At 38.5% G+C, this 23,234-nt stretch overlaps 2 protein-coding genes across 2 annotated transcripts; one reads left to right on the forward strand and one right to left on the reverse strand.

Annotated features, from left to right (window-relative positions):
• Positions 1 to 3,024: 3,024 nt before the first annotated feature.
• Positions 3,025 to 7,330, reverse strand: slc25a35 (solute carrier family 25 member 35). Its single transcript, XM_005922138.2, has 5 exons — positions 6,783 to 7,330; positions 6,602 to 6,667; positions 6,370 to 6,522; positions 4,493 to 4,627; positions 3,025 to 4,260 (listed from the first exon to the last, which is right to left on the reverse strand). The coding sequence occupies exons 1-5, from the start codon at positions 7,152 to 7,154 to the stop codon at positions 4,090 to 4,092; spliced, it is 897 nt and encodes a 298-aa protein (XP_005922200.1). The 5' UTR covers positions 7,155 to 7,330; the 3' UTR covers positions 3,025 to 4,089.
• A 5,660-nt stretch (positions 7,331 to 12,990) lies between these two features.
• grk1b (G protein-coupled receptor kinase 1 b) lies at positions 12,991 to 21,101 on the forward strand. Its single transcript, XM_005922139.3, has 9 exons — positions 12,991 to 13,218; positions 13,358 to 13,418; positions 17,587 to 18,299; positions 18,768 to 18,895; positions 19,071 to 19,228; positions 19,487 to 19,570; positions 19,860 to 19,984; positions 20,073 to 20,274; positions 20,385 to 21,101. The coding sequence occupies exons 3-9, from the start codon at positions 17,601 to 17,603 to the stop codon at positions 20,666 to 20,668; spliced, it is 1,680 nt and encodes a 559-aa protein (XP_005922201.1). The 5' UTR covers positions 12,991 to 13,218; positions 13,358 to 13,418; positions 17,587 to 17,600; the 3' UTR covers positions 20,669 to 21,101.
• The last annotated feature ends 2,133 nt before the right edge of the window (positions 21,102 to 23,234 follow it).

A 23,234-nucleotide genomic window follows, 5' to 3' on the forward strand; every position in this document is an offset into this window, starting at 1 on the left:
GCCACCTTCAGTCATCCTTATGCCAAAGGCCCTTTTCATATGTGTACACATAATTATCTCTACTTCCTGCAGTAGGAGTCACGTTGCAGGTTGACACAGGTGATTTTCATAACTATGATATCAGGCATTCACAGAAAGGTTAACCTTAACTTCCAGTTGGAGGTGCAACTAACATCCAGTCATGCACAAAGAAAGTCACGCAGAAAAACAATATCCAGTAATAACTACTGTAACATTACCAATTAGAAAACGTTAGCATACTTCTTCATAAGTCCTCTTAAGTCACCTGCCAAGCAGAGCGATATTGTCATTTAAGAAATTTTGTCCAGCACTTTCTGTTCTCTACCAGCTGATGGGAAACTTCATCACTTTACCAGTTCTTCAATGTAGCGGTGACTTCATCTCTTTTAAGGAAAAGAAACTCCAGCTAGCTGCTGCTCAATGGTGGGAAATCTTGAAAATGACATAAATGTACTACAAGACATATGCAGTAAAGTTTGAGAATAACACACAGGAAATTTTACATTTTCAACACTGTTGAACAAAGTAAGTAACCACCACACTGTTGGACAATAAAAGTCTGAGTTTATTTGCTCTTCACTTCCATTCCACATATCAAAAAACCATGTTGGAAAATTATTTTCTAACATTCATGAAATTGAACCAAGCTGCTCCATGAAATGACCGATAACACATAACTTTTAGAACTGTCATGAGGTTTAAACTTTGGCAAATATCGTATAATAGAGACAGAGAAATGAACTGAAAGATTTCCAAACAAAAGTGTTGATACGTGTTTTTTGCATTTATAGTGTTTGAGCATCAAATCGCTCCCATTCCAAGGACTCTGTATCAATTCTAAAGTTTTTATTCCTAAAACTATCAACTAATCTTTCGATTTACTGAGACTGTAGAGAAAAGTCCAAATACAGGTTTGCATTCAAACAGCTCAGTTTGCTGTAATCTGACTTTATCATAACTAAAAGCTAAGGTATTGAACTGCGGTGTAATAAAATCGAGCTGGATTGGTAATTGTTAATGACACAACTTTTGGCACAACTTTTGTTTGACAGAAGTCTCATGAAACCACTGAAGTGACAGATGTGGAAGAATCCATGTTCCCTTTGGGCTCCATGCAAAGACCACAGCACCATTATATTTTGATCCACCCTAAAATTGTTCCATCAGTATTTGGATATGCCACACTGCTGCCCAGTACACCTATCAATACCACCTTAACAATTAAAATAAAAAAAAATAAAAAATCATGTTCCCTTACAAAAAAAACAAAAAACAAACTCCATAAGGAACCATATACAAAGAACAAATGAGCATAATTATATCAAGAAAAACACATTTAAAAACAGAAAAATTGCCAAAACTCAATTCTTTTGAAGTTCAAAACTTCATAATATTTAATAAACTTAAATAACAGTTTCCTGCCTTCTGTCACAAACTTCAGGGAACTCTATTCGTAGAGCTACAGTACATTTGTTACATGTCACATTGTGCTGTTGCATTCAAAGGTGGTCGGGAATAACTAATAATGCTCATATAAATAAAATCATGGGCATCCTACACTTATTAAGAAAGCATCAAAATTCACAAAGTTTTGTGGAACTGCAAAATGTTACCAACAGTTTCCATTTCATGGCAATCTGACTGTTGGGCTCAATTATGAACACTTCATAGAACCAAAACTCAAGCAGATGGAGTCAGTGGACGAGCTGATAAACGTCACGTCTGTAACATATTAAAATAGACCGCTTTTATTCCTAAAGATTTATTAAGGCACACTATTCACCAACTAGCTTCACCAACAGATTTTTGCTTATTAACCAAGACATTTTAGCAGAGCAGCAGTAAGGTTTCTAACTCATGGCAATAATTAATTGAATGTTTGAATGTTTTGTCAACGTCACAAATAAATTAATATGACAGTGAAATACTTTAACCCGCGCTTGCACACTCAACAAATGTACCAGTGCAGTTATAGAATAAAACTCCAATAAATCCATTTACATTTAGAAAAAAGGGGCCAGTCTCCATCAGTGTTTAAACACAATACTTTTTATGAAATGTGTCATGTATGGCAATGAAAAATGTGCAGTTTTTTTTTTTGTTGTTGTTGTTGTTTGTCTAATTTAATGGAGGGAGCCGCTTTGATGTGTATATTAAGAGTAACGGCTCCTGCTATTATACAGTACCACATGCTTAGGGAGAGCATTGGCTTTCACATCCTTTTTTTTGGCAGATCCACTGGATACTCGCTTTGGTTTATGAGGCCTAAAATATTTCATGTTAGTGGAGTTTTCTTTCTTCACCTAAAGAGGAAATCTGTCTACCGCAGAAGTCATTTTGAAACAAAGCCTTTGTCCTAGAGTTGCCTTTAACCACGTTACATATTTATCCTTTTGTAAGGCTGGGAAACATTTTTCTCCACATACTGTTTGACAGTAACTATATTCTAGGATGCATTTGACCTACTCAAACTCAAAGATCAACTAGAAAAATTTGCATTTCCTGCGAAAATGCTGTGTGGATGCCTTAACACTGAAGATGTCTGCTGAAAAAAGCTGAAAAAGTATAAAGTTGAAAAAAAAAACGTTGCCCTGAGCAGGATTCAAACCTGGCCCTTCTGGTCTCAAGGCTACTCATCTCACTGCGCCAAACTCATTCTCAGAAAGAAGAGGTGGAGAGACTGACAATTTTGCTGAAATGAGCAGAAGCTGCTGAGAATTGTGCTGATAAGAGGTGAAAAGGCTGAAAATTTTGCAGAAGAGGTGAATAAGCAGAATTTGGGCAGAAAAGAGGTGAAAATTCTGCTGAAATAAGTTCAATCAGCAGAATTTCCGCTCAAAAGAGGTGAATGAGCAGAATTTCTGCCGAAAAGAGTTTTTTTTTCTGAAAACAGCAGAAAAAACTGAAAATTTTGCTAAAAAGAGTTCAATCAGCAGAATTTCTGCTGAAAAGAGGTTTTTGCTGAAAACAGCTGAAAAAGCTGGTATTTGTGCTGAAAAGTGGTGAAAAAACTGAAAATTCTGCTGAAAAGGGGTGAAAAAGCTGAAATTTGTGTTGAAAAGAGTTAAAAAAGTTTAACTGTGAACTGAAAGAAATGTTGCCATAAGCGGGATTTGAACCCGGGCCTCCCAGTCTGAGAACAGATGCTTATCTCACTGAGCTAAAACACAGGTCAACCCGGCAAGGAAAATCAGTGAGGCCACTGATAATATGGCAGAAATGGGCAAAAAATATTGCAAAAAAAATTCAACTTTAGCGGAAAGAGCAGAATTTTTTAAGATTTGAACGGTGAAAATAGCACAAAAACTGTGGGAGTAGTTAAGCGCCAAAAAGTGTACGGAAGCAACTAGAATAAAATAGTGGAATAAAGAATAAAGAGAAACAGGAACTCAATTGTGTGGATGCCCTTGAGGGCATCCACACAATTATATACAGTTCACAAAACTTGAGCCTGGCATGTTTGCAGTCTTTAGAAAGTTTAGGAAACTCCACATAGACCTAAAAAAAGTTTAAAGAAGTTTTGGTTTTCAACTGGTTCTCATTGGCTTTAATGAGTCAAAGGCAAAGTTGCTTGAGGGAAATTGCTAAAGGCCAAAATGATTAACTATGTTGCTACAGTATAGAATACTCTTCATCACCTGAAAACAAGCACAAGGCTGCTGCGGGGAATTTGTATCACGATCAGATTTTCCTAATTCCCAGACACACAGAATAAAAATAGGACATTGACCTCGTATCCTCAGTACACAGGAGTTTAAGAGCTAGAGAAAAGGTACAGTGTTGAATTTCCTCTGGAGGACATACAGCATACTGTATGGTTCTATGTGACAAGTGCAGTTAATATATCCTTCAGCAGCTCAATAATTTAACATTTTCACCTTCATTCTTGACACATTTGACTCTAAAGTGTTTTTTTAACTGGAGTGTAAAACATTACCTTTGCTCTAGAACACCTTCAGGTGTTTCCATCCACCGGATAATCATAAACTCATTAAACGACGATTCATTTAACCTTCTGCACTCAGAACATAATGAGTTACCCATTTTCCAGTGTCTTCGTCCCGGGTGTTATCTGAACGGCTGGTAGAATTTGCGCAGTTCATCCCAGAAAAACAACGAAAGAATGGTGTGTGGACCGAGTCGGAAATAAGACGCTCCCAGGCCTTTGTAAAGCCCCGTCAATCCCTCCTTCTTCAGGGTTTTGGAAAAGCAGTCAGTAAATCCTTTATAGAGCTGACCCTAAAAAACAAGAGAATGATTGTTCTTGTTCTACACCCACCTTGTATTTTTGTTCAAGCAATCTTTCTTGTCTAAACCTGGAGCCAAGCGACCAACAATTTCTCCCACACAAATGGGAGATGACACAATGAGGGATTCACAGAGGATGAATACAATGAAAACATATCAACCACGCCGTGAGCTAGGATCTTCCCTTCACTTCATACTTCCCTAGTCTGGCCCCTGTGCTCACCTTGCCCAAATGATCCACGGGCTGGTTGTAGAGCCGCGTGCTCACCACATCAAAAGGAGTCATAGCCAGCACCACCACCACACTACTGATCATGCCGGCGCTGAGGGCCACCAGCCAGCTGTTTGCTGGAAACACCTTGGCAACAGAAGAAAATAATATTACAGGATGGACAGGTTTAGAGAGCGTGCACACGTGGGCCTGCGGTTGCAGTAGAAGTAGAGGAATAAGTCATTATCAAGATAGCAGCATGTGTGCAGCCACTTCTAATTTTAACTCCTCATAATTGCACGGTTACGTGCAGCGAACCAGAGGAAGGAGGCTCTATTATTGTCGAGGTCATTCCATCTCAAGTTACCGTGCACCTTCCGATTCACCTGCTAATACAGCCCAACGTTTGGATATATGAAATTTTATTTGTTTAACACATATTGTAATTTAAAAATCATCCGTCGATACATTTCAAAGTTTTGTCACACTTTGAAATCAGAGGCAATCTTTAACACGAGTTTCTCAAAAACAGTTAAAGACAAAAGCCTGACATTTTCACTAGTCTTTCTTACCATCCAATATAATAAAGCTATTACAGTCCCATATTTAAGCACACCCTCTAAACAAATATCTAGAAACTATTTGATGTTTCAAGCTGAAATTTCTGGACTCCCCAAAGATATCCCCTTATTTGGTATTTGATGATGATGGAAGAGAGAGCTGTCTAATGCATAGTGTCAGCCCGGCTGTAGCACAACCAATATGATGGAGGGAGCTTTGCACAACACCTTGCAATGTCCTGACTCAAAATCTAGCATGTCAGCATTTTTTTTTAACTCTACGGCAATAATTTTGTCTCTTCTATTTTTTGACAAATCCAAAACCGCATGCACCGCTTCAGTTCCCACCATCTGTTTGAAATCATTAGCCAATTTGTCCATCCTTATGAAGCACACTGTGAAAGACTGAAAGCACGACTCACTGACGAGGACAGGAAAGAAAGACAATATATTGCCCAATGACCACAATAACACCCAAATTAGTCATAGTCCGGACTGTCATAGAAGTTCAGCTATCGCTCTTGATTTTATACTTTTTACCAATTTTTTCCATTTTTAGTTATTTTATTCTGGCACAGTTAGTGTGGACCACCCACAATTTTGCTGTACACGTACAATGACAACAAAGGGCAATTTTATTCTTTTCTATTCTAAATACAAAGTTCTTCTTCTTTGGTTTAATAAAGCTAATTATGCATGAGGTAATGGCTGAGATGATGGGAGGTATGTTCAAGTCCACCTCCATTCTTACTCACACAACCAACCAGTTGGGACAGCGTAAAGTAAGTCAGCCAAATCAAGGAAGTAGTAAATTAAAAGTATACACAAATGTAAGGATTTTTGCTAATATAATTTTTTGGGAATTTCTTATTAAGGAACTCTTTTTTTAAAACTAGAGCTGGGTCACTGATTTACATCATGCAGACTGATGCTCTAGTTACGCAAGCCTCGTGTTTTCAACAGGGGGCCAATAAAAGGTGTCGAATTTCCATTCCAGAGGAGTGGAATACAGAGCGCTTTGTCAGTGTTACAGCGGGCGCTTTAGGAGCCTGTAAACAGCTACTGACTGTAAATCACCTTCTCAAGCCTCTAGTACTGTTTTGGTCTTGTAATTAGACAAGAATGTAAATAAATAAGGAGTGTTCAGATGTGTTACCCAACCGACACTCACTATACAAGCAGACTCTAAAAAACAGTCATGTTTATTTTAAACAGTGTGGACATATGGAAAATATGCACACATGGTGGAGTAGTGAAGAAACAAAACTCCCTCTGTGAGCCGCCTTCTACCTCATTTTCATGTCAAAAGCAAATGAGCCACACACCAACCTGCAGGTCAATGACGAGCTCCTTGGAGGAGGAGAAGGTGGACAGCTGAGCGGCCGAGCCCACGCTGACCCTCGGCACTGCAGCGCTAGAGCCCCTCCACAGTCCCAGAATGCCATGATTTCTGTAGATGGCAACCAGGGCGTGGGTCATCCCCTGTGGTGAAGACGAGCAGCATTTTAGGACACTGTTGATGCCTCCCACTCATATTCGCACATTCACTTTCTCAGGTTACCTGGTGCTTGTACTGATGACCAACCGCGATAGAGGAGGTGGCCTGGCTCTGCAGGTGAGTCTTCACCTGTCAGTGGAGACAATTTAAGTTTATCATTGACCACAGGTGAAAGTCACAGTTCACTTTAAGGTCACGCCTGAATAACTTTTCACAAGGCAAGTGGGCAAAGCCAGCTACTGACCAAGTATATGGGGCTGCCCATCACAGCTCCCACCACTCCAGCCATAGCCCCTGCTACTGTGGTTTTGACAGCGTTGACCCTTCCATTGGTGTGGATGTAACCCGAGGACTCTATGATGGCGTACGACCCGAGCCTGACTCCATTCATAAAAAACTGATAGTATAGCCCGGGTACTAATCCTTTCTGTAATCCCACTAGTCCTTCCACTTTGCCGATAGTATAAAAAGCGTGGAAGACGTTGCGATAATAAACATGGTAGGATCCGCGGCTCTTTAGCTCTCCCTGAAGTTGCATGCGAGTTTTGACGACCTCCAGCGGGTTGGTGAACACACAAGCGCCGCATGCCGCCACTCCGCTCAGCACGAAATCCATCGCGACAGACCGACCGAGTGACCACCGACGGGCCGACAGATGTACGCTTGAGACCGGCCTCCAGTCTGTCTCGTTCTTCACATCACTGGACTTTTGCTAAGCAGCTACCCCCTCCCACATACTGTACATCCGTACAAACCACGACAGCTGAGTACAATACAAAGAAGACATAAGAGTACTTCAATGCGCCTCGTAATCTCAAAATTTCGATACACGAAATAAGAAAAATCGCTCATCTGCTGAAGGCAGCAACAAAGCAGACATATCCAATTGCGGTATTTAGAGAATTTCAACTTATGCGTGATTTCATTTTATTTCTCTGTTCCGTGAAATCATATTCACCCGTGCTACCAATTCTTTTTTTATACACGACAACAACCATTTGGAGATTTATAAATGCGCAGTGAAATTAAAATAAAATAAATGGACATTAAAAAATATAAACAGAATGCTGTTAAATACCATATTAGTTACCACCATACTTGTTAAATATCTATCCATCAGTTGCATGTTGTTGCCTTGAAATTTCATCGTACACTTTTTCTGGCCCCTAAACATCTCACGTTAGAGATTCTACTGGTGCGTGCTACGTAGTTCATGTAACGCGTCTCTGCTCAGCCACTGAATTTGGTCCTTAATCTTTGTGCTCGGTTAACAACAGTCACAATAGACAAACGTGATTGGATCAACGATTGCTGGCGCTAGATTGGATCGACCAGGTGACCAGTTCACCCATTGTTTTGAATTACCTGATGTGATAGTTTTTGGATAAATCCTAACAGAGCTACTTGCATCCAGCCACAATTAAAAGGAAAAAATAAGAACTATTACCTAAGACAGTGTTTCTCAACATATTTCACATTAGAAAAATAAATCACACGGCACACCACCAAACAAAAATGTCACAAAAAGCATGAAATAATTTTTTCCCCGCACACGAGGTATAGTGGAACTGGCTCGGTTTGTCCCCACAGTATACCTTTATGCTTTCTTCTGAACACTACTCACGCAAGGGCCTTCATCTGGGTCGGAATTTTCTCCAGGACCCAGGTCAGACGGACTACTTTTTCCTACTTTATCTATTGCTATTATGCACTGCGTCATCTCACAGAATGACTTTTTAATTCTTCGTTTTCTTGTTTTAATAATAATAATAATAATAATAATAATAATGGATTGGATTTATATAGCGCTTTTCGAGGCACCCAAAACGCTTTACAATGCCACTATTCATTCACTCTCACATTCACACTGGTTTTACTTCAAGTTGCCAACCCATTTAATTAGAGAAGGTTACACTGCCCTCTAGTGGAAGAGAATGTAATTGTTCTGCCCATTATTCACGCCGAATGCAGTACTAAGGTGGAACCAGATAATCTTCCACGGCACACCTGATCATTTGGGAAACACTGACCTAATACACAGTTAACAGTTAATTTCAGATTTTTTTGTTCAATATGTTGTTGAAGCATCAATTACTTTTTTTTTTTTTAATAGTATGATGCTACAAGCTTGTCAGTTTCTCCCATTCTTCTTTGCAGAACCTCTCAAGCTCCATCATGTTTGATGGGGAGTGTTGTTCCACAGCTATTTTGAGATCTCTCCAAAGATGTTCAGTCGGGTTCAAATCTTGGCTCTGGTTGCAAGCCACTCCTTTGTTATTATTTCTGTGTTTAAGGTGGTTTGAAGATTAACTTTGACCCAGTCTGTGGTCTTTTCCCTTCCTTTTTCCAACCTTGATATTTTTCTCACAGTTCCTGTGGCTAAAAAACAAAAACATACCCACAGAATGATGCTACCATCATTGTAGATGGAGATGTGGTGCTGGGATGATATTGGCCAGGAAAAAGAATTTGATCCTTGTTTCGTCCGACCAGATTTTGTTTATTGTGGTCTGAGAGTCCATCAGTTGCCTTGCAAGGTTCTCCACAGAGCAATGCTGGAGCTCTGTGAGAGTGACCATGAGGTTCTTAGTTGCCTCCCCAATACAGGTCCTTCCTAAAGTCAAAGTCAGCTTTACTGTTAAAAACCATTTGTTCAGGTCATACACAGGAATTTGAAACTGCAGTGCTCCCACAGCCCCCAGTCTTACACTAAAACAACAGAAATCAATCTCAGAGCAATCTACCTCAATTGCTCAGTTTGGCTGGGAGGCCAGTTCTAGAAAAAGACCTAGTGGTTCCAAATTTCTTTCATTTGTGGATGATAGAGGCTACTGTGCTCATTGGGACTTTCGGTGCTGCAGATTTTTTTTTTCATATAGTTCCCCAGATTAAGGCCTCTATACAATCTTGTCTCTGAGGTCTACAGGCAATTCCTTGGACGTCATGGCTTGGTTGGTGCTCTAACATACACTGTCAACAATAGGACCCTATATAGACAGGTATGTGCATTTACCAACTAATGTTCAACCAACTGAATTTACCACAAGTGGACTCCAGTTAGCTTGTAGAAATAATTGTCAGATGATCCGTATAAACAGGATACATCCGAGTATCGTGGCAAAGGCTGTGAACATTTGTGTACGTGTTATATTATTGGCAATACATCTGTAAGAACTTCAAGCCAACTTTTTTGACTTTATCCTAATGCTTCTTCAAATAGTGTCTATAACTAAGGTCATTGCTCTGGTTAATATCCATGTCTTCAGAACTCAGAAGGTTTATCATACTATAGTATGTCAGATACACCAAACTGAAAGCTGTTTCCCTGAACAGCTACCCTGAGGTACCCCTGAGCAAGGTACCGTCCCTACACACTGCTCCCTGGGCGCCCAGTGGCTGCCCACTGCTTCACTGAGTGAATAGGTTAAATGCAGAGAGGAATTTCCCCACGGGGATCAATAAAGTATAAAAAAAAAACAACTACAAGAAAGGTTTCCATCCATTCTAAATGTACTCTATATTTCCAAAAGTACTTGCTTGTCTGCCTTCACATGCATATAAACTTGAGTGGCATCCCATTGTTAATCTATAGGTTCTATAGGGTTTAATAAGATGTGCCCCACCCTTTGCAGGCATAACAGCTTCAAGTCTTTCTTTCACAAGGTTTAGGAGTGTGTTTATGGGAATTTTTCTGGGAGCATGAAATTATCCAAAATGTCTTGTGAAAGAGTTCCTTTCACTAAAACTAAGGGGCTGAGCCCAACTCCTGAAAAACAATCCTACACCATAATCTCCCCTCCACCAAACTTTACACTCGGCATAATGCATTCTGACGAGTACCGTTCTTATTGCAAACGCTAAACACAGACCTATCCATCAGATTGCTAGACGAAGAAGCATGATTAATCACTCCAGAGAACACATCTCCACTGCTCTAGAGGCCTTTGGCGGCATGCTTTACACCACTGCATCTGAAACGTTGCATTGTGCTTGGTGATATAGCTGCTTCACTATATCACCAGATCTCTTAGATCAAGAGATCTTTTGCTTTTAGCCATACCAAGGTCGAGGCTGGTTCATAGGGGCGATCGAGCATTTGCAGTTGTAGCGTCTAAGCTGTGGAATAGTTTACCCCTACACGTCAGACAGGCTCCTACTGTCAATCTTTTTAAATCTTATCTTAATTTGTATTTACTGGCTTTTAATACAGCATCGGAGTTATTTGTTAATTCATATTTGATGTTTGATATCAATATTATAGGTTATTTTACTAGGTATTTTGTATTCTTGTACAGCACTTTGGTCAACGTTCCTGTTGTAATTAAATGTGCTATATAAATAAATAAATACTGATGGAAACAGACTCCATGAAGCTCTCTATGCACTGTTCTTGAGCTCATCTGAAGGTTACATAAAGTTTGAAGGTCTGTAGTGATTGACTCTTCAGATAGTTAGTGACTTCTACACAGTATGCACCTCAGCATTCACTGATCCCGCACTGTGATTTTACATGGCCTACCACTTTGTGGCTGAGTTGATGTTTATGCCGATCACATCCACTTTGTTATACCACTAACAGTTGACTGTGGAATATTTAGTAGTGAGGAAATTTTACAACTGGACTTGTTGGACATGTGGCATCCTGTCATGGTATCCCCGCTGGAATTCACTGAGGTCCTGAGAGTGACCCATTTTTTTTAACAAATGCTTTCAGGAGCAGTCTGCACGCCTACGTGACTGATGGAAGGGATTGGAACTCCTGAATTCAATGATTTGGATGGCTGAGTGAACACTTTAGGCAACATATTTAATGACATTAAAGGATGTAAATCCTCTTTTGACTTATATGTTTACATTTTAGAATTTTTGCAGCAAACACAGATTTACCTTTCTGTTAAGGACACTGACCTCACAGTAAAATGTGTGTCATTGAGTTAAAGTTAGAAACACCAGGTAACCAGGGCAGCTCCGCTGAGCTCAATTAGAGATTACTGCGTGAGATAGAACAGTGACTTCCACTGCTGTTTTTAATCACATCTCTGTTTAATCAGATGAAGAACACTTACTGCTCAGCTGCGTGAGGATCACGAATATTCTAACAGCTCCAAAGTGTGTGCACTGCAAATATAATGAGATCTTAACACAAAATTAATTAAATGGTCTTAGTGTAGTATTGAATATTGAATATATTGTAGTTGATCAAATTGTCTCGTGACAGGACAATGGAAGATTGAGCATAAAACCCGGATAAGACGGATGTTTTTCCAGACGATTATCATTTCTGTGACATCAACTTTGATTTCACAGATGAAAACATAGTGGTCAGATCCTCTAGACTTTCACGGTCTTTGGACTAATTTGATTAACCTCCCCGTCTGGGTCGGTGGGTTTGTTTGTTTTTCATCACAGAGCTGGATTAGACGTGACAGTAAAAACGGTTTCACCTCAAACCCTTTTAAATAGGATTTGTGCCGAGGGCGTTTTGATGCACATAGTGAGACTTAAAACAGCCAAACAGGCCCAGAATTTCTGTTATTACTGTTATTTCTTTATTGAGCCACTATATAGTCGTACAGAACTAGTGCTGTGGTGGCTGCACTATGCCACCACATCAGATCGTGAACTGTAAAAATTCCTCTCTGCTTATCTTATCAAATAAAGGGATAAAGGGCCATTCCCATATAATGCAAAAAACTAACAATTAAAAAATTAAGCTTTTGTAAGGCTGAATGCATTTATTTGTTCTTGGCACAAAGATCAATAGGATAACAGTTTTTATATTGATATTAAATACTTTTGTAATAAAAGAAATGCAACTGCTTGCAGTCCCATAATGTAGTGAATGTGTAGTTAAGTCAACATTACAAGAATAGTATTACAACACACTAACTTTTCTGCTCAATCAAAGGCGATATTCCCAACAGCTACACCGTGCAAGCAACTCATTTATTTATTCTGTCCTCTTTAGGTAGATGATCTAAATCCTTCTTCTCCATTTCCTCAACAACCTGCCAAATCCTATCACCTGCCATGTGCCCACATAATCTCTTTCTCACCTGTTCGAGCGCATTAAAATGCTTCTGCAAAGATCTGAATTCACATACATACAGAAATAACATTCCTCAAAGTTTGTATTAACAAATGCTGCGGTGTTTTGCTCTCGCATACACCCCGAGGAGATAATCCATTTTATTTCTCTCCAGCCTGCTTCTTCTGCCAATCAATACACCGTGTTGTTGTTGTGAAATTTGTAATGATGCTATTCACTAATTCTCATTGGTATGATTCACATATGAAAATGTACCTTGGACAAGGAAAACAGGACAGTTATAAATAACAATATAGTCTGAAATGCTCACCCCAATACTCACCAGTGGCTTCTGCCAAGTTGCTCACTCCAATAATGTCAGGGTGTAATCCTCACCAGGAAGGAGGATTTCAGGTGCAAAGTAAACCTTAACCTGAAACACTGACCTGTCCAACACATCACACAGTGACGAGAGGAGGAGAGAGCAGGTTTATTCAAGACACCGACAGGCCAGAGCTGTACATTAGTGCTTATATTCTAATTAATAGAAGGCAAACAGGTAAAATAGTAGGAAAATATAAGTTGGATGGCGTTAAATTGGATTTAATTTGTTGGCCTCAAGCTCTGATTTAATTTGCTGCTTTAAAACAAGGTAAGTTGGAGTTCATCATGTACCTAGGTATAAAGTAAAATCTTTTTTTAATTAACCATTGTGCATTTTTTGATTGTGACAATAGCCTAATGAGATTTGCTCAACTGTCACATGATACATTAAAATTACTTTCTTCCAGTTGTTTGCTTCTACAAGCTAAGTTGCGGCGTACATCTGTGTCGGTTCAAGAAATTTACCAGGTAAGCACCAAATATTTGTAACATCAATTCAACTTTTGACCAAATTTGAAATACTGTCATGACTTCCTCTCCCGTCTTTGAGTTATCGTGTTAATACATTTGCTTTTGCAGTACATTAAAAAGTCAGTGCTGGTGACACTGAAGCATAAAAATAATTAAAACCTGAAAAGTAATTATAAATAGCACTGAAAGAGCTACATTCAAAATTAAATGGGCCAGAAATATTATTCAGTGGCTGTACAGAACCATCAGATAAAAGTTTGTATTGGCACCATCAGGGTTTCTTCCTCATATGCATAGCTACATACATTTACTTAACAGAACTGTTTAAGAGCAAGGAGGTCATGCATAAGTAAATCCCCTGTATCAACAACCAAGATTAATTTGATTATGGAGGGTGTTGATACCTACGACACAGCCAGCAGTATCACATCAGTGTTACAGTATTTGTGAAGTGTACCACGTCAAGCCAAATCCAGTCATGTCTTTTTTATTTCCTGTCCCATTTAGCTGCAGGGGCAAATTCTCCTAGTTTTGTTATATATTACAGTAGAAATAAAACAATGTTCGACGTTACAGTTTAATGAATTAATCTTATCTTTAGTCTTTGATGGTGAACAATCAAAGGGTTTTGGACAAACACTTAGCAACAGAGGAAGCTTAATTCAAAGGACAAATAAATCGTGTGAACTGTAGAGGCGGAGGCAGACATCTGATACACCCGGGGCTTAGCCCTAAAGGGTAGTATGTATGTGGGAGTGGGATTGGGGGGTTTAGAAATGACTGAAAGATTAATAGGCTCTGTTTTGGGTTTTGTTCAAAAAAGAGTTTTGTTCAATAGGGAAAAATATATATCACATGTGCAGGACACCTTAAACTAGTTTTTTAATTAAGCAGCAAGGCAGAACAAGGTCAGGGCTGTATCAAGACACGAGGACTACACACCAATTCAACCAGACCCAGAACTGATCCGGAATTAAAACAGGACTACAAGAGTTCAAAATCAGGACTACTGAGGACTTAACCGAGACAGAACCAGAAACAGAACTAGATGATAGTAGCACTGAAAATCATCATAGACCTTTTTAATTCTACCAAAGTCCACTATTTAGATTGAGAAAAGTTTATATAATTATTTAGCCTTGTTGTGCAAACAAGCCTGCAAAACTTAATAAATATAGAATTTGAAAAATAACAAACCTAAAAAGAAACACTAGGTACGAGATACATGAGGACCTATGATACGGTGATACTTTTGGTAAACAACCATTTGACTAACATGTGTGTCTCACCTGCTCTTGTTCCCTCTCAGTTCTGTCCTCATTCTCCTCTCTCTGTTCCTCTCTTTTGATGTTGTACAGTAAAAAAAATGTTTTGTGTTTTCCATAAAGTATATGTAAGTATCTGGTTTAAACTGTGACTATACTGCTGTATATTGAAATTTCTCTTGTTTTGCATAGGAATATACTGAACAACATACAAAGCATAATATATAAAATAACATTTACCTGAGTTATTTATTTGAAAGAAGCACCTCATGTCCATTCTTGTATATCAGTGCATTACCGAAACCGATTTATTTAGCCGTGGAGGGTAACAACTGAAAATATGAAATAAACACACATGTAAGCTAAGACTCTCTAAAGAAACAGCATTGTTGTTGTTCGGCTTTTCATTTCGCCATTTGTTGATTCACTTGAAGAGCAAGTAACGTAATATGGGTCAAGTGATCAGTTTGATATCAATCTTTCGTGATGCACCGTCATATTTACATTATTTGTACAGTACGAATGATTTGCTTTGGTACCTGGTCAAACTTGTGTTTTATACAGTTGTCAGCCAGGCATCTAACTATGAAAAAATTACACCCCAAAAGACCCCGGGCTTCTGAAAAAACAACCCGGGCTTAAGCCCAGTAAGCCCCCCCGCTCCGCCACTGCTGTAGAATAAATACATCTAATGCATTTAGAGCTCAATTTATTAACAAGCTGATATTACTGATTGATGTTAGTTATCTGCCGCCGATGTACTGTTATCAGCATTTATGATAGCCGTTAAATAAAAAATAATAAAGGAAGAAAGGCCCTGCGACAGACTGGCGACCTGCCCAGGGTGTACCCCGCCTCTCGCCCTATGACTACTGGGATAGGCTCCAGCGCCCCGCCCCCCCCGTGACCCTGGAAAGGATAGGCGAAAGCAAATGGATGGATGGATGAAAGGAAGAAAGGGAAGAAGAAACATGCTTCAACCGTGTTATGAGTGTTGATGTTTTATAGTTTGTCCACCAGAGGGCATAAATGTTTGCACCGCCACAAACGTAAGAATGAGTTAATCTGAGCAGCCAGTCAGAGCATAAATGAGTAAATAAATAAGAACCCATACCAAATGTTAGCAAAATCTGTTTTTGCTTCATGTGTGTGAAAGAAAACCGGTGTAGAAAATTGGATTTTTAAATCACCAAATATCTGTGTCGTTCTCAAAACTCTTATTTCAGTTGGGCATTCATTGATAGAGTAAAAAATCTATTGAATGTTTGGAATAATAATGTCATACTTTTAATATGACATTTTAATATCTGCATCCATAAAGCATATTTTGCAGTTCATGTTACCCCTAACATAAATCTACACCATCTACATCACTCTATAATATATAGAGATTTATGTCTATATAAAATGCAGGTCCCCAAAATCCTTTGCCTGTGTGACTGTATCGTCATGCAGCTGTAGCGCCCCAAGTTTAGCACTGTCAGAAGTCCTCATCATTCACTTTTGTCATTTGAACAGCAGGGAGCAGCATTTAACAGCATTTTAATATTTTCACCATCAATGATTCTTACCTACATACAACATACCTAAATTAATATAGAAACAGATAATACATTTTTAGGATCATTGTTTAGCGTTTACTTAAATTTAAGATGGCACACAGCTACTCCGACACTACCCCAGCAGCTTACAAAGGAATAAGATAACTTATTCTGATTCGCTTCAACCTTATCGTGATGAGTTAGGACGAGAACAACAAAATGCTGAAGCATTAAGTGGTAGTAAAAAGAAACAGCTGACTAAACACTGAAAAACTAATTAGGTTAACTGGCAACAGGTCAGTAACTTGATTGGATATAAAAAGTACATCTTAGGCAGAGTTTTTCAGAAGTAAATATGGGCATAGGTTCCAAGATTTGCAAGAGACTACAGATTGTGTATCAATTTCAGAATAATGTTCCTTAATGAAACATTGTGAAGATTCAAAATCTAGAGATATCTCTGTATGCCAGGAACAAGGCCAAAAACAAATATTGGATTACTGTGATCTGCAGGCCCATAGCAGCATTGCATTAAAAAAAAGGCATTACCACTGACTGGGTTCAGAAACACTTTCAGAAATCACTGTCTGTGAACACACTTCAAGTTAAAGCTCCATCACTCAAAAAAGAAGCCATTCGTGAACATGATCCAGAAAAGTAACCTTCTTCTCTGAGCCAATGCTCATTTAAAATGGACCAAGGAAAATGAAAAACTGTTCTGTGGTCAGAGAAATTGAAATTTGAAATTATCTTTTGGAAAACATGGATGTCAGATTCTCTGGAGTGAACAGGGGAGGCACCATCCAGCTTGTATTCAGCTCTCAGGCGAGCACTTCTGATGGTCTGGGGTGCATTAGTGCTTATGGAATTAACAGCTTGAAAATCTGGAAAGGCACCACAAATGCTTCCATCCAAACGGTGTCCTTTCAGGGGAAAGTCTTGCATATTTCAGTAGGACCGTCCTAAACTGCATACTGCATCTATTACAGCGTTACAATAGAGGTGTGCCATCAAATCTATATCTGCCTCAGTTTTTTTTTCTTAAACTGTACATTTTCTCAGTTTAAACATTTGATGTTTTATTTGGTCTATTGTGAATGCATATTGGTTTATGAATGTATGAAAATCATTGCATTGTTTTATTTGTATTTTAAACATTGTTGCAACTTGCAATATGGGTTCTATTTTTTGTTAGAATATTTATTTAAAATTGTGCAGAATTGTAATATAGTCTAGTGAATGATATGAGAGTTTTCAAGACAGTGTTACAAAAGAGACTGATCTTCATTAGCTACCCCTTTAATGTAGTAAAATCTTATTATCAGCACTTTTAATGACATTTTTGGTTTCATTTGCCAGACAAAGGTGTAGCCATGGACATCGGTGGCTTGGAGACTGTAGTGGCAAACTCTGCCTATGTGTCAGCCCGTGGCAGCACAGATGGAGCTTCAGCAGCTGCGCTGCGTGACAAAAAGATGCGTGCCAGACTGAAACTCCCACATATCAGAAACTGTGAACACATGAAAGCAACACTAGACACCACCTTTGACAGCATGTGTGTCAAGCAACCCATCGGCAAGCGTCTCTTCCAGCAATATCTGGAGAGTGATGCAACCCATAAAAATGCTGGAGAGCTGTGGAAAGACATTGAAGAATATGTCGTGTGCCAAGAGAAGGACAGACTGCAGAAGGCTCAATTGATAGTCAATAAATACTATCAATCAGCTTCAAAGAATTTTTGCACTTTCCTAGAGGAAAAGGCCATCATTCGAGTTAAAGAAGACCTCAAGAATGTCCGTGGTGACTTATTTAAGGAGAGTGAACAACAGCTGCTCAAGCACTTGGAAAAAGCGGCCGTGGATGGCTTTAAGAACAGCATGTACTTCCTGCGTTTTGCTCAATTAAAATGGATGGAGAGCCAGCCGTTTGATGAAGAGTGGTTCATGGACTTCCGGGTACTGGGTAAAGGAGGTTTTGGCGAAGTGTTTGCTTGTCAGGCAAAGGCAACAGGCAAAATGTATGCGAACAAGAAGCTAGACAAAAAGAGGCTGAAGAAACGCAAAGGCTATGAGGTAAAATGCTAAGACTTCACAAAGCGGCTCATTATGTCAAGAAAGCATTCAGAGTTGTAATGAACATATACAGTTAAACAGTTGTTTTCAGCAATGGTTGATTTGCTCTCAGCACAGGCTGCACATGCACATAGCTTTATGTACTTTACCTGCAATGTGTCAAGAAATCAGAATCCGAAAGTTAACCTTCAAAGCGTCCTTTGAAGTGTACAAAAGCCATTATGAATAGTATTTGTTGCTTCTCAGGTTTCCTGCAGTAGTAAGACAGAATGTCATATACGGAGAAAAAAGGGCAATGAATCTCTCTGGCTTACATGGACCTGTGTATAACAACCTATTATTAATTTATAGAAGTAAAATAATACAAATTATCTGTTTGGCTTGACATTAGATGTAGGGCCTCCTAACATTGCACATTCTTGGTTTTGTTGCGTTAATCATGTTTGCTAATGTTTAATTTCTCTTTAGGGAGCAATTGTGGAGAAGCGCATCCTTGCAAAAGTTCACAGTCGGTTCATTGTGACGCTGGCTTATGCCTTCCAGACCAAGACAGACCTTTGCCTGGTTATGACCATCATGAATGGTGGTGATTTAAGGTGCTAGATCAAAATCAGTTACAGCAAAAACATGCACACATCAACCTAAACACTATGACTTGCTAGACTATGACGTGCTAGTTTCTGTAGTTAACATGGGTGAAGGATCCACTCCCCTCATCTCGACAAATAAGTTTGTACAAAAAAAAAGTCAATATTATTTCCTTTCTTGCAGGTTTCACATGTACAACGTCGATGAAAAAAATCCTGGTTTTGATGAGAAGAGAGCATGTTTCTATACAGCTCAGATCATCTGTGGGCTGGAACACCTTCATCAGCACAGAATCGTATACAGAGATCTGAAGCCAGAAAATGTACTTCTTGATGATGCAGGTAAGGAATTAAGTCTGCAACACTTAATCTGTTTTCCATTTGTCTGTTTATATTGTCAGTTCACTGCCAAAATCTTTTAGTCTCTGTCCAAACCTGTCCTGAGATTAAAAAACAAAACTACAAAAAAAAAAAAAACAACCCTAAAGAGAAATCACATGCAGGTAGCGCCCAATCACAAAGCCCTAAATGACCAGTAGGTAAATGATGTCCAAACTCGTGTCCATATGCTACTGCTGTAATCAAAGCCTTTTTACTTAGGACATGTCCGCCTGTCAGATTTGGGTCTGGCTGTTGAACTTCCACCAGGAAAAGATACAACTTCTGGATATGCTGGGACTCCAGGTAAGTCATTTAACTCCTGTTATACCTGAAGATAAAGTTGCACTTATCAGCCTCCTTAGATATCAATTTTAAAATCTTATGTTCCCTTGTTCTCGGGTTTGTGCATTCACAAACTTGGGTGAATGCCCATCTGCCCACATAAGCCTTTCAGGGCTGAGGGGTAAAAACTATCATATTGGAGAAAAAAGTGTAGCCTTCAGGTTAATGCTGCCAGCTCAAACCTCTTTACCAACACGTAGATTGCATTTCTGGACTATTGTGTGTGAAACTGTGTTACATGTTAATACAGGTTTCATGGCACCAGAGCTGCTTCAGAAGAAGCAGTATGATTACTCTGTGGACTACTTTACTCTGGGAGTCACGGTGTATGAGATGATTGCTGCCAAAGGACCTTTTAGAGTACGAGGAGAAAAGGTGCTTTACATACATCCTCTCTTCTCCTGCTTGTCCTTCTTGACGGTTCTCTGTGCCTAATAAAATGTATATAATGTTGTTTCTTCAGGTCGAGAATGAAGAGGTAGCTCGCAGAATTCTAAATGATCCAGTTTCTTACACACCAAAATTCAGCAAAGAATGCAAAGACATCTGCGAGGGCCTGATGGAGAAGGACCCGACTAAACGACTGGGCTTCAAAAATAACGAGTGCGCAGAGCTCAAGAATCAACCATTTTTCAAAGACATTAACTGGGGACGTCTAGAAGCAGGTGATGAAAAAATATCATCGACAAGCGCACGTATTTCCTAATTACATGTCTATTGAAAACGATGCAACAAAAAGATGCTCATTTGTTTATCTCTTGTGTTTCATCTAAAGGAATGCTACCTCCACCATTTGTCCCCGATCCTAAAATGGTCTATGCCAAAGATATTGATGATGTGGGTGCCTTCAGCACAATCAAAGGTGTGGTCCTGGATGACAAGGACGCTGAGTTCTACAATGACTTTGCGTCCGGCAACGTCCCAATACCCTGGCAGGAGGAAATGATTGAGACTGGTGTGTTTGGAGAGCTGAATATCTGGGGAGAGAAGGGGAAGTTGCCCAATGACCTTGACCCTAATTATGTGGAAGCCAAAGGGGGGGGATGTGTACTGCTTTGAATTTAGATGGATGCAAAACAGATATACTTCTAATTTTTAAGATCAGTAATTTGTACAACAATTTGTTGTTGATGTATTTAATTTATATTATATTGTTATTATTTATGTAGAATTTGCATGCAAATATTTTATCTACTTATGATATATTTATAGAATATATAGAAAAGTACAGCATGGTGAAATAACACATAGCTGAAATATAAAGTTGTCAAAACATATGTTGCACTAATTGCATTGGTAAGATTTTTATTCAGTAATTATAGAAAAGCTAACTGTATAGAAATCACATGCAATGTAATCTGTATTGACACTGTAGTAATATGTTTTTATTCTTTATGTATTTATTATTAAGAAACAGGATTTAAGTAATTATTACAGGAAACATTTTAGATAGAAGAGTTAAAAGCAATCAATAAAACCTTCGGAAGGGCAAGAGTTGGTTCTTTTCATTTGTAACTTTCTGGCCTGCATTTGAATTTATATGAATATACATGGTGATAAAATATATAGCAAATGTCCAGCTTGTGCTTATGACAAAATGTGGAAGAGCCAAAAAAATTACTTTGTTTGCCAATGTGAATGCAACACCAAATCTATCCATCAGTGTGTCTTTGGACTGTGGGAGGGAAGCCAGAGCATCCAGAGTGAACCCATCTAGTCAGAGGTAGAAGGTGCAAACTCCACATAGAAAGGCCCCAGCCTGCAATCAAACCCAGGACCTTCCTCCTCTAAGGTTACATTGTTAACCAACACAACAGTACTGACGAGACCAAATCAGCAGATTAAATTTCATTGCACGTTTACCAGCTGCAGCAAAACTCTGTTGACATTTCACTGATTATTTACTCACTTCTACAAAGAGGCAGCTTGTTCTTACTGAGAAAAGAAAGACAAGGATTTTCTAGAATAGTTGAAAAAAATGAATGACTCACTGTCGGTCAGAACAGTATGTTATTGAAGGACATTTGTCTTGTTTGTCTCGAGTGGAACACGTTTCTTACTGATACTGACCTTAATTATACCATTCTGCGTAATTATTGAAATAAATTATTAACCATCTGATAATGATGAAAATCATGACATGACGACGTGTTCCCCGAACAAACCTGCAATAAATCTGTTTTCTTTTTGATGTTTTAATCAAACCCTACAGCAACAGATTATCAATTATTTTATCTACATTTCTGAAACTCAAATGATTTTTTCTGTTGCATTTACCTTGATTAACGCAGGATACGAATAATTGATTTTCCTTCTAATGAAAATCCATGCTTATCCATCCAATTGACCAAACTTGCATGTTTTCGGTCAAGAGGACACCGATGAAGATGAAGAAGAAAAAAAACAAAACACAGAGAGAACATGCAAACGCTAACAGTTAATGCAGCTTACAATTTATTGAGGACAAGTAACTATCAAAAATGTAAAAACAAAACAAAAAACAATTGTTTGTGAACAATTCAGTATAAAAGAGAAAGACCAGAAGTACTCAGAGAGTGCAGATCTCCACTAGAGCCGCTCATTGTCTGGGTAGTACTTTTAAGGCAATAGTACTGTATATGTATCTCAGTTTTTCTTTGTTCTTTATAAACTATTTAACTATGTTACTTTAAAATTTCACAACTGGAACATTCTATTCTTTTGTACAAAATTAAAAACTATGGTATTGAGAAGGTATATTTTAAAAACCGCTGCCATAACTTTCCTTTCTAATTAAGCCTCATGAAAAGTTCTTGTTTCATTAAAAAACAAAAACAAACAAACAAAAAGGTATGTTGTATGTTCTGCTTTTGATTACTTCAACTATGTGATATTTTACAAGATAATTGGAAATTCATGTATTATTAATTGTTGTTCTATCTTGCAATGTAATGCTCCTGAAATGGATTGCGTGTTACCTTAACATGCAAATTTTCCACAATTTTTGCTATAAGTTTTGGAATATACGTATTTCAGAGGCAATTTAACCTTGTACAGAGAAAGAAATTTAAAATCAATCACCCTGTAACTTTAATTTTACATAGCAAATGTTGCTTGACAGGACGATGAACCTACCACTATGTTGGAAGTTTTGTGCTGTCATAAGTTTAGCAATTAATCAACAAACAAGTGCACCCACACGCAGACACACATGCTGTCTGGTTATGGTGATTGCCTGTGGAAAAAAATAATAATGTGCGAGAGAGAAAGAGAAAGAGAGGGATGGGGAAATGTCGAGTACCGTACTAGTAAAACCAGTACTGACGCAGTTACTTCATCAAATTTCTGCTACCTTCAGCACACAAAACCTGACCGAGGTTTAAATATGCTGCATTGCTAAATGGCTTTTGCTGAATTTACTACATTACCAAACCACATCTGAACCATCCTCTAAAATTGAAACAGGGGATATTTTCAAAAGTTTTGTTCAGTTAAGTAATATTTTCAATTATGAAAGTCATTTAAATAGACAATCAAAGAAAATCAGATAGTCTCAAGCTACACATGCGAATTTTGTGCAGAAGCTACTGTTACAGTCACATCTTCTATGCAAAATTTCTTTATAAATGAATTTACTTCCTTACTT

Source organism: Haplochromis burtoni, unplaced genomic scaffold (assembly GCF_018398535.1).
Source record: "Haplochromis burtoni strain Fernald_Lab_line unplaced genomic scaffold, NCSU_Asbu1 Contig_56, whole genome shotgun sequence".
NCBI classification, from domain to species: domain Eukaryota; kingdom Metazoa; phylum Chordata; class Actinopteri; order Cichliformes; family Cichlidae; genus Haplochromis; species Haplochromis burtoni.

Bases quoted from the DNA above. Each gene is read 5' to 3' on its own strand.
- slc25a35 (XM_005922138.2), bottom strand. From the start codon at position 7,154: ATGGATTTCGTGCTGAGCGGAGTGGCGGCATGCGGCGCTTGTGTGTTC. The intron at 4,628-6,369 runs GTTGGTGTGTGG...TCTGTTGCCAAG, and splicing joins AGCTCGTCATTGACCTGCAG to GTGTTTCCAGCAAACAGCTG. The intron at 4,261-4,492 runs GTGAGCACAGGG...CTTGTTTTTTAG, and splicing joins CCGTGGATCATTTGGGCAAG to GGTCAGCTCTATAAAGGATT.
- grk1b (XM_005922139.3), top strand. From the start codon at position 17,601: ATGGACATCGGTGGCTTGGAGACTGTAGTGGCAAACTCTGCCTATGTG. The intron at 19,571-19,859 runs GTAAGTCATTTA...ATGTTAATACAG, and splicing joins TGGATATGCTGGGACTCCAG to GTTTCATGGCACCAGAGCTG. The intron at 20,275-20,384 runs GTGATGAAAAAA...TTTCATCTAAAG, and splicing joins CTGGGGACGTCTAGAAGCAG to GAATGCTACCTCCACCATTT.